Source organism: Labeo rohita, chromosome 14, assembly GCF_022985175.1.
Source record: "Labeo rohita strain BAU-BD-2019 chromosome 14, IGBB_LRoh.1.0, whole genome shotgun sequence".
NCBI lineage: Eukaryota > Metazoa > Chordata > Actinopteri > Cypriniformes > Cyprinidae > Labeo > Labeo rohita.
Window position 1 is genome coordinate 30,722,958 of NC_066882.1, and position 12,352 is coordinate 30,735,309.

The 12,352-nt window shown below is 35.4% G+C and overlaps 1 protein-coding gene across 6 annotated transcripts in view; it reads left to right on the plus strand.

The window, feature by feature from the left end:
- The window catches only part of gria3b (glutamate receptor, ionotropic, AMPA 3b), a 138,380-nt gene that overhangs the window by 67,523 nt on the left and 58,505 nt on the right, over positions 1 to 12,352 (plus strand). For all 6 annotated transcript variants that reach the window (XR_007829065.1, XR_007829064.1, XR_007829063.1 and 3 more), the window contains exon 4: positions 6,275 to 6,462. Coding sequence is in view for 3 of the 6 variants with exons in the window: in XM_051127675.1 (XP_050983632.1) it covers positions 6,275 to 6,462 (188 nt within the window). In the remaining 3 variants the exon portion in view is untranslated. The remainder of the gene's footprint in view (positions 1 to 6,274; positions 6,463 to 12,352) is intronic.

Sequence of the window (12,352 nt, forward strand, 5' to 3'; positions counted from 1 at the left end):
TTTGTATTGTGAATTTGTAAACTTCACATACAGTGTACTGGCGTACTGGCAGAATTTTTATTTTTATTTTTTATTTTTTCCCGTACAGTATGTAGGGTCAAGATTATGCCTAGGCATCACTAACTACATTGTGAAAAAGAATGAATGAATGAATAAAAAATGTGGTTTTAATCGAGGATGGTAAAAACTTGTTAATGATTAACAGTATGTTTCCTATATACAGCAAAACCTGTAGTAGATCTAACCTCACATTTAATGAATGCTGTTATATTTTTCAGTTTTTGGAAGTGGTACAGAGTAAGTAAGTAAGTAAGTAAGTAAATAAATTCACTCTTCTGAGTTTGAGCTGAGATTTTCAGGACAATGCACCCTCAGGATTGGGCATCAGTTAGAATTAATCCATCTTTGGCCCAATTTTTGAAATAAATGTATTTTTGTAATGTGTAGAACATTGTGCTTCCAAACATTGTTCAGTTAACGTTGTGCAAAAAAAAAAAAAAAGTGGGTTGCATTCTTTTTAAACAACCTTTATAGTCCAAACCTATGAACACCACTCATAGTGATGCATGAACAAAGACATTATCAATCGTCCAAAAAAAAGCTTTGCAGATCCTTAGCAGTTTCCCAAGGGTCCTTTGTTGTTTCTTTGAGGATTTGATGGTATTCCAACACTGATCTTTGGAGGTCTCCTCTGGGGAATAACAGTGGAATTTCTTTCCCTTGCAATCTGACTGTCTCTTGAAATCCTTCTGTAACTCTTTACAGTCTAGTGAGCTTTAACAACTCTTCAGGTGTCCTCCAAAATCTCACTTGATCTGCCCATATTGCACTTGAATAGAAATACATTGTGCAGAGCAGGTGACCAACACAGGTGTTTTACAGGTCAGGTCAAACTCCACACCTTAATTGAAAAGATTATTCCAAATGTTTTACTAATTCCAAAAATATTATAACTGTTGTTGTTTATTTTAAATGAATTGAAAGTAGTAAAGACACATTATTGCTCAAAAGTTTTTTATTTTATTTTGTTTGATTTTATTTAATTTCTTATTTTATGAATTTATTGATTTTTCTTTTTCTTTTTTTTTTTATAAATGGATGCTTTTATTCCTCAAGAACATATTAAACTAATCAAAAGTGAGAGTAAAGCCCTTTAAAATGTTTTGTACTCATATAAAGTTTTCTATTCCAAATAAATGCTGTTCTTTGTCTTAGTTTATCAAAGGATCGTATAAGGAAAATAAAACACTTCCACACTTTCCACACTTTATTAAGCAACACAAGCATTGTCAACTAAAAATAATACTAAACAGAAATGTTTCCTGAGCAGCAAATCAGCATATTAGAAGGATTTCTAAAGTGACACTGAAGCGTAGCGTAATGATGCTTTGCAGAAAAAAAAATCAATAAATAAATAAAACTTTCTTCTTACATGATTGTTACACCATCTTACATTACAGTCACTAATCATTTTAATCACTCATCAGTTTAAAAAACATGAAATCATCATGAATACAGATCATGAATCATTTGCTGTGTATTTCAGTGTATCTGGCACAGTATCTTTTTTTTCTTTCATGAAAATGCTCATCATGTCACTGACACATGACACTGCGACAGATGTTCTCTACTGAATCCCTTCAAATCTGGTTAACCTCTGTCCTGTTTTATCCAACTGTGCAGATTTGGTCAAAGCCCAGATGCCCCTGATAACACTGTAGGTGTAAAAGATCTTCATAACATCCTTCTTTAATGCAGAATCTACACAGATTCACATTCCCATGTTTAATCTGTAGCTCAGAATTACCACTTCATCAGTTATTCAGTTATAATCTGATGATGTGATCTCTTCATACTCAGTGACATCATCTGAAAGAGTCATCTAGCAAAAGTCACACAAAGATATTAAATAACAGCTCATTAGCGCTGGAATCATGAGATCACAGTGTGAAACGGGCAGACTAAGGACATAATAATGTTTGTAGTCAGTGAGAAGCAGAGTCACAGGCCCTTTCTCCTGTTCAGAGACAGCAGCTCCACTTTCACACCGATGGCCTCTGTGGTCTCTGTCTAAAGTCTTCGTTTGACTGTCCTTGAGCGTGTGCTCCTTGTCCTTTAGACGCAGATCCACTGCTGTGTTTTGTCCGGAGGGCTCTGCCCTTCTGTGCTGCTACATACGCTCACACTGTGGTGGTTTGGTTTGCTGATGTACAGCTTCGTTCCTCCTCACAGAACTGCATGGATGATGCTACTCTGTCCTCTGTTCAGCCAGTTTGAAATGTATGTTGTGTTTGTTGAAGGTCCTGTATGGTTTTTTAAATAATCCAGTCAGCTAGGAAATTACGATGTTGTTTTGTTCATTTTGGTTTTCACTGTCTTGGTCTCTCTGCTTAATCACTGCTGGCTTTGATGAAGCTGAAAATGTTGTGAGTTACTGAGAATCAAATCAAGTTGATCAGAATGAATCTACTAGCACAGGGGATCAAATTGGACACTTTGAAAAAAAAAAAAAAAAGATGTAAAAAATCCATTTTTAGGTATGCCAAAGATGTTAGCAATTTCATGCCAAAGATGTTAAACAATTTCATGCTAAACTTGTGTATTAAATATCTAAATACCAAACATTTACAGATAATTTACTCACCCTCTTGTCATCCAAGAGGTTCATGTCTTTCTTTCTTCAGTCATAAAGAAGTTGTGTTTTTTTGAGGAAAACAATTCAGGATTTCCGATCGTTTCCGAACATTCCTGAGATATTTTCCTCAAAAACATAATTTCTTTACGACTGAAGAAAGAAAGACATAAACATCTTGGATGACAAAGGGGTGAGCAAATTATCTGTACATTTTTGTTCTGGAAGTGAACTTCTCCTTTAAGATATTTAATACACAGTTTTAGCATGAAATTATTTAAAATATGTTATGGATATTATTATTGTTTTATTTTGATGTCTAAAGACAGAAATCATGAAATTAATCACAATTATTTTTTTTTTATGACACCATAGTTTTTAACAGTAAGAAATGATAACAATTAATATGTTAACACATTTACTGATATTATTACTGTTTCATCTTATTTTGAAATGACTTAATATTAATCACAATTATTTTATCTCACTGGCCACCATAGCTTTTAAGGTTCTGAGAGGAACTATTTTCCATGAAAAAGTCAATAAATAAATAATACTGCTGTAAATAATATCTATAAAAAATAAAATAAAATAAAATAAAAAAAAGTGATTATTGCCATGATTTCTGTCCAGTTTAGACAACAAAATAAAGTAGTAACACACACATGCACGCACACACACGTTTGTTTTTGTGAATTGTGGGGACTTTCCATAGACTTCTATAGTTATAGTTCTGTCCCCTAACCCAACCCTAACCCTAAACCTACCCCCTACCCCTTACAGGAAACATGTTTGCATTGTTACATTTTCAGATAAACACCATTTACTATTTTTAATAATTTTTTAACATTGTCACAATGTCAACAATTTCTGGTTTTACTATCCATGTGGGGACATTTGGTCCCCACAATGTAGCAAAAACAAGTACATACACACATACATATTTTCATATATATATATATGAATATATATATGTGTGTGTGTGTGTGTGTGTGTTAATAGCATTAGTATTTTATTTTGTTGTCTAAAAACTGGACACAATTATTTGTCCTATTGACTGCCGTAGTTTTACTTTTTTTAACAGTATATATTACTAAAAAAATAACACAAATAATATCAATTAATTTTATATGCATTTATATTATTACTATGTTGTCTTAATACTGGACATAAATCATAGCAATACTTACAATTATTTTGTGTATTGACCACCATAGTTTTTAACAGTAAGGAATAATATATATATATATATAAAATTGTAATATAATTTTTAATTATATTTTTAATTAAAGCTTCTTTTTAATTTTTTAATTAAAGCTTCATATAAGATTAATTTGAAGGTCAAAACAAAGCAAATAGTCTCTAATATGTCAATGTTTAATTTTATTTTGTAATAATATGATGCTATTTTTTAGTATAATAGTATAATAATCTGCATAGCAGAATCTTCACAGACTCTCACTGCTTTTAGAGTGAGTGAAAAAATCAGGATGACACACAGCCGTAAGACCATTTTAGTTTATATTAAAGTCTCTTCCACAGGCATACATCATGTTGACTGTAAATGAATTAAACTCAACTGAGTAATCCCTACCGTAGCGTACAGGTAAAAAATAAAATTGCTGAGAGCCCATTTCTCAAGTTCATTCTCCCATCAGAGCGCTAGGGAGTGCATGTAAATGTTGTGCATCACAAACCATAATTCTTAATTTTTAAGTCAATATCAAGTCACAGAAAAAGCGGCGCTTCCCGGAGATTGCTTTGAGCAAACACACATACAGCCCCTCATATATTATGAACTGGACACATTGTGCAGATGAGCATGTCAGACGTGCTGAGCATCACATCCATTCATTCGGTGCCGTCCTGTGATGGCTGGCACGTCCTGCTCCTCTGTTGTAGACGGGTCGTATAGTGTTTTTTTTTTTTTTTTTTCAGCCATTTGTGTAGCGTTTTTCTGAAAAGTCATTTAATGGGGTGGGAGCGGTGCGATGGCAGCTGCATGCTGGGAGAGCAGACACAGGGCTTTTCACGCCACCTGGGCCGGGCAGAGCAACTGAGCCGTGCAAAGCCTGAATAGAGGAAGTGCAAAGAGAAGTTCGAGCAATCTGCACTATAGAGGAGTTGCCAAAAAATGTTGACTTTGTTGCATTCGTGCCTGTGTTCACCGCCTGCGATAAGGCTTTAGAGGGGTGACGGCACGTGATCTCGGCCCTGAATGAATGCATTTGCATAATCCGCAGTGAATTACTCTGGCTATCACCTTTAAAAATCAGCACTTTTTAAAACACGTTTAAATCTGAGAAGAAAAAAACACTCTCAGAATGTTCTACAACAGAGTACACTGGGTCTTTTCAACAACGGTGACAAAAATGTTATTTTGAAAGTTAATTAAATGATTTTGTTTTCTGTATAATTGGATTAATATTGTTGCTGCTTAACCAAGTTAATCATTTTAGCAAACCACATACAAGCCAATTTAGACCTGTCCATCTATCAACTCATAATGTTCATTATAAACGAAATGTAATATTTCGTTATTCAAAAAATCAGGGGAAGCTATTCTACATAATGTTTGATAGCTAAATGATGTTCTTAAATTGCAAGTAAGTATACAAAATAATAATAAGAACAACAACATTTCATCCTATTTATTTGCCTTATTCAGAGTGTCTATTTACACTAAGTGCAAATAGCCCGCCTTGTTGGCAGAGGCTTTTTACACTAACTCCGCCCACCAATCGACACTAATAAAGATGATTGCTAAACATAGATGATAAAATGCATGTCATAGTGTTTTTGACACGATCGACCAGGGTTCAGATCCACCTATTTTGCAAAACTATTAAAAACCCTTTTCAAATCTCATATCACATCGGAAAGGCATTTACTTTCAATTATTCAAAAAGTTGAAAATAAAGTATTGGGTAGGGTTAGGGTAGGTGTAGGGAGGGATTGTCCCAATAAGGTGGCATCCATTTAATGATTTGAATTAAAATTATAATTTACATTCAATACGTCATTATTGCATACTGTTTTATAATATACTATAATACTGACATGCAGATAATTGTCACTATTTGAAATAAGTAGCATAAATAGCTGAAAATCCTACTATTTTAACATAGTATAAATAGAATCTATAGCTATTTGTACTTAGTGTAAATAGCATCTAAATAGCATCTAGCATCTAAATATGCTATTTTCACTTAGCGTAAGTAGAATCTAATTGCTATTTGCACTTAGTGTAAATTAAATCGGTGTATTACGGATGTACAGTAATGCATGTGGCTGGTGAACAGATGTTTGATGTCATAGCTGTTACTATATGCGTATTTTACCATTGCTGGAATGCAGTATCGACCAATCAGCATCTGAGACAGAACTATCTGTTTTATATTCAACTCAGGTTGCATTGCAGATGTTTTGTATTTTGCACAGTTGTTTTTTAACTGCTGTAGGACGACCTAGAGATCTAATCCAAAATGACAAAGTCACATTAATTCTCTTTGTGTATATACATAACACTTCATTTGTGGAAAATTGAATACGCACAGCGAATATATTTTATGTGACAGCATGTCAACACCTATGAAGCTCTGGAGTGTGAGCTAACGCAAAAAATGATTGTTTTCCTGCCAGGATTTTCCATTCTTCAAGCCATTATGGAGGCAGCGGTGGCAAACAACTGGCAAGTTACAGCGCGGTCGGTGGGCAGCATCACGGACCCCCAGGAGTTCCGCCGCATCATTGAGGAAATGGACAGGAGACAGGAGAAGCGCTACCTCATCGACTGTGAAGTGGACAGAATCAATGTCATCTTGGAGCAGGTAAAGTCTGCATCTCCCCCCTGCCTGTTTCTTCGCTTCTCTGGCAGTCTGCCTGGTTTGATGTCTCTTCCCTACCCATAAAGCTCTGCATCTGAGGACTTGTAGATTTAGCAAGAATCCAGTGCCTGATTTATTAATATTCCTGAAGTCCATCAGTCTACCGTGTCGTTTCCACATGGATGACCTGACAGAAGTGTAGATGGGTTCTCCGAGCGTACAATTAAACTGAATGGGTGAGCAGATATTTGAGCACAACTGTCCTCCTCTCTCTGGTCTCTAATAGATCGGCGCGGCTCTTTGATGTCTGTCTGTGAAGGGTAATCAGCCCCTGAATTGGAATGTCCTCGTTAGCGCTAATTTAAATGTATTAGCTCCAGTAGCCTAATACCTACTCATTGAATTTTTTTTGTTTCACTTGCTTTTATAAATCTCTTGCGTCTAAATGTAATCCATAATATATATTTATTTAGCACTCATTTACCATGGCTGACATAATTCAATTTGCTTTACTTTGGCAAATGATGTTGTCAATGCTGTTTTTTTTTTTTTTTTTTGAAAAAGACCAAAATGACTACTACAGATCAGCAGAGTGCAACAGTAGCTAGCTGTTTTTGCTGCAGCCTAGGTTCCTGAAAGTATTTTTCTATTCATTTTCTCCACAGTGATTTTAGAAAATCTTTCAATAGAGTTCTAAGCCTCAAAGCACAACAGCCAGCTTTGAGATGAATCATAACATTACAGCATATGATTCGAGGCAAAAATGTTTTATACATACAAATCTGTGGAGTATGTTGATTTTAGTGAAAAAGCATCAAGTTTATTGCAAAGTATTATTTTTTTTATTTTATTAAGTATTAAAATAAAATATAAGAAGATATATTGAAAAATATGTAAAATAACTAAACAGTTTCTAGTCCCTACTGATTATGATATATATATATATATTTTTTTTTCCTTATCTCCTGAATATCCTTCTTAAAAACAGAACAAAATTTACACCAATTAAAGGAGAAGTACACTTTCAGAACAAAAATTGACAGATTATGTACTCACCCATTGTCATCCAAGATGTTTATGTCTTTCTTTCTTTAGTCGTAAAGAAGTTATGTTTTTTGAGGGAAACATTTCAGCATTTTTCTCCATATCATGGACTGATATGGTGCCCCAAGTTTGAACTTCCAAAATGCAGTTTAAATGCGGCTTCAAACGATCCAAAATGCGGTTGTAAACGATCCTAGCCGAGGAAGAAGGGTCTTATCTAGCAAAACAATTCATTATTTTCATAAAAATAATACAATTTATATACTTTTTAATGTCAAACGCTCATCTTGTCTTACTCTGCCTGGACTGTTTTTGTTCCGGTTCATGTCAGTTAGGGTATGTCGAAAAACTCCCATCTCATGTTCTCCCTCAGCTTCAAAATCATCCTATATCACTGTTTTACCTTTTTTGTTAAGGGTGTTTGATCTTCTTTGCATGTTCACTTTGCAAATACTGTGTCAGTACTTCTGTAGTGATGTAGGATGATTTTGAAATGATTTTTGAAGTTGAGGGAGAAAATACGATTGGAGTTTTTCGACAAACCCTAACTGTCTTGAGCCAGAATACACAGAGTTCAGGAAGAGCAAGACAAGATGAGTGTTTAAGATTAAAAAGTATATCAATTGTATTTTTTTAATGAAAATAACCGATCGTTTCGCTAGATAAGACCTTTCTTCCTCGGCTGGGATCATTTAAAACCACATTTGGGATCATTTGAAGCCACATTTAAACTGTATTTTGGAAGTTCAAAATTGGGGTGTTTAACTCAAAAAACATAATTTCTTTACGGCTGAAGAAAGAAAGACATGAACATCTTGGATGACAAGGGGGTGAGTACATTATATGTACATTTTTGTTCTGGAAGTGGACTTCTCCTTTAACTAGTTGTTTATTACCATGCATGTTTGGGTGCTCTCGTGTTTCTCCATAGAACCCATGTTAAAACGGTGTAAAAAACAACAACAATAAATGTATTAAGAAAGTCCTGTAAAGTACTTGTTTTGCGCACCAGCAAATCTGTCCCTATCCGGCGCTGTATGACTTGCATAAACGATGACAAACAAAAACAAGCATGACGTAAAGCCCTTACAGTAAAATACTGTGAAATAATAAATAATGTGTTAGAATAATGTGTGCTCTTATCATTTTGTGGACAAATCCCACGAACTTCGCCCCGTAGGGAGCTGTATATATGTGCCCTTATCTGTTTTTAATGCAGCTATCTGTCACTTTGTGTCATCTTCCCACTCATTCAATTTATGACAGGTGAGTTACAGCAAAAAAGACGGTCATTGCGACACTGTAAAGTGATTGCACCATAAAGTTATATTATCGGCTTAGAAAATGTTAATTTGACCAGAAACACCAAAAACTGGAAATGTAAAGCAATGTTCTAGGCGGGCGAGACTTCCGCGTTCAGGAAAAGGTGGATGCCTTATTCTGCATGACCATATTTTAGTTCCCTTAATCCCACTCCATTCCTAAACTTGACAACTACATTACTAACTCTTAATAAGCAGCAAATTAGGAGTTTATTGATGCAAAAGTCATAGTTAATAAAGATAACTGTTCCCCAAATTAAAGTGTGATCAAGCATTCTTATATAAATTGCTGTGTTGATTAAAACATGAAATTATCTAGAGCTTGTGTTCACCACAGACCTTATTTCAGGCATTTAACCCAGTCATAAACCTAATGACCTCAGGATGATGAAACCGGAAGTGCTAAAATACTTCTTTTAGCAAAATAGGGGAGCGCGGGGCACAACCTAACACTTTTTAAATTTCTAATTTTTTCGTAAATCCACATGGGGTTCAGAGTATGATTTTTTTATCCACATTAATTTTACATTTGTCTAGTACAAATATGCCGCTTTGTTTCATAATTACAGTGTATACGTTTTTGTTATTTACATCAAAAGAAAGTGAAATGTGACAACATGCCCCGTAGGTGGGTTACATTGTAACATGTGAGGGGCACATTGTAACACTACCATATGACAGCTTAAAATGTTACCTGATCTAATAAAAAATAGGCAAGACTATTTTGTCTATAAAATAAAATGATTAACTTTTTCAAATAAAATAATGGCGTTTTTTAAGAATTAAAAATAATCTAATTTTGGAGTTTGACAATGAACACATCTCAACCATGCATGGGATGGCCCCGATCACAACACACAGCTATACAGTATAGTTCAAAACAATGTGCGCAAATAGATGAAACACATTCAGACATTCAAAAAAACACCCCCTCCCTCCACACACAGCTCTCATAGAACATGAGACACATAAACGAGCCAAAATGCTTTATATTTCTTGAAATATTAACTTATGAACATTAAACACCAATTGTTAGTCTTTATTCACCTGTTTCTTCTGGTTTCTCATTAAAATCCATTAAAGTAAATAGTGAAAATTACATGGCTAATATCATAGAATAGCATAGTTTAATAATAGCGGGGCAGATTGTAACGCAGTGTTACAACGTTCCCCATCTGCGCGAATGGACTTTAAAACTGCTTTGTGTCTTCTGCTGGTTTGCGAAACTGATAAAAAACAGATTGGAGATTAAAATAATAGCAGATTTGTCTCATTTTAAATGAATACTAAAAATTTTACTTAGGTCAGAAATATACATTTACTATGGTAAAATAAATATTCAGCGATATCTTCAAAAGGCTTTTGAATAGTGTTGATATGGCAACTAGTAATTAGTATACATTTGATTATGCTAGCATGTGTGGAAATATTTAAACCACTTGTGTCACAATTAACCCCATGTTAGTATGTGCCCCGCACTCCCCTATGTCATCCTTGTGGCCATGTATAATCTGAATTTATTCCAGATTTGTCCTTGAAAACTTAATCTGTCTCTTTTCAATAAGTCATTGAAATAATTGTACCTTGTCTTTGCCTTCAGCTGTACCTCTCCTAAACATTGCAAAGATTTAGTGGTGAAAACGAGCAGGCAGGAGAGGAATTAAGGAAATTACAGCGGGAATCCCGTGTTATTGCCCCCCGAGGCAGCCATGTTTTTAATCCCTTTTCCGACCTCAGCATGCATTGGCTAAACTGGATCTAATTGAACTAATCTCCCCGGCCCTGCTGACACTGATAGGCGAGATAAGTTTCTGGACCGCGGTCCTTCAGAGACCTGCAGCGAGAGCCGATTCCAGACAGGAGAACCGCGCTATAGAGTTCTGCTCACCATAATCCATCTGCATTTTGTGATCTCGAGCACAGACTGCGAATGGGAGCCGGCCTCCAGAGGGTTTCAACAGCTGAGTTAAGCTTCGCGAAGAGCAATGGTGACAGCTTTTACTGCCCTGCTATACTGAGTATGTCAACCCATCGCAATAATTTATAAGCAGTGCCCTTGCAGTGGGAGCGCGGAGGGGCTTGTGCCTTTTCAAGAGGAAAACTAGCTTGTGATCTGGGGTTTACACTCAAGATGTGTCATTTTACTCGGTGAGAGCATGACGGCCTGTCATAAGCGGAGTGACATTTCATGTGTCATTCTACTGTATGTGTGAATATGGTAAACAGTGCTGCAAAATGGTACAAAATGCCAATATCTGCTTGGTGAAGGATTTGATGCAATTGCCAGGAGGATTTGTTTGTCTCTGTAATGACTGCATATGAACGTGCACATTGTTCGATGAGTCTCACGGGGTCTTTGTTGGGGCATTGGCTCCACCTGGGCTTTCGGTGCTGACGTTCAAGTAAAGACATCAACCTGTCCGTCTTAATATAGGGGACATGGTGGGATGAATAAATGACGTCTGGGACTAACTTTAAGATACAATGTGCAGCGCTAAATAGAGAGCCGGGATGTGTCTGGAGTGTGGGAGGAAAAATATTAAAATGCGTTGAGAGCCAGTGCTTCGCTGAAACCTTGCTAGATCTGACACCATGAAGCATAAAGAATAGGTCTCTTCAGAGCATGGATTTGTACATTTAAATTCATTCAGTCCATAATTTTAGAGGTGAAAATGCCTGGCAAAAATCTTGAAATGGTCCAACAGTCAAGTAATTGGTTCAGCAAATATATTAGTCTGTCACTTTTAGTTTTTTAGTGAAGATCTTATATCAGTGATCCAATCAATTAAACTTTCATTTTAAATAAAAAGTTTTATCTGGAAGAAACAATTTCACATATAATTGTAAAAGAAATGGCAAGTAGCACATTGAATTAAATGAGTTAGTGAAACATGACATTTTAGAAGAAAGTAATTTCTTGTAAAGTGTACTCCTTTGAAGAATAATTTTCACTGTACAGTTTTGGTCTGACTTGTAATAAATCACAAATTAAAATAAAAAGTAATAAATAAATAAATACATCATCAACATCATATATGACTCATTCAGAACTGGTTTTGTGCCAACCTTGTTTCACAATGAAATGTTTCAGGGTTGAATGTTTCATGAAGGTCAATGTATAAATGGCTAATAACAGACTTAAAGAGATAGTTCACGCAAAAATGGAAAATAATTTACTCACCCTCACGTCATGACAGAATTCATTTTTGAGAGAGCAATCCCCTTAGCCCTGCAAACAGACGCATGCTGAAAAAGTAAGACTCAAAATAAAACAAAGCTGGAGTCATCTGAGGTAAATCCTAAAGACCGGGGCCTTAAAATCTCTTAAAAGCTCACAGGCTCTGGAGAGCGTTTAACGTGTCACTTTAACAATCTAATGGGATTAGAGGGTTAGAGTTGTACTGCAGGAGGCAAACAGAGTGAGACGGAATGAAACAGGATTCAGGAACAGGCAATAGTCAAACAGAGTAAAGAGGGTAATCCGAAATCTTAATTAAAAATACACTAACAGTAATCCACACTCGTGT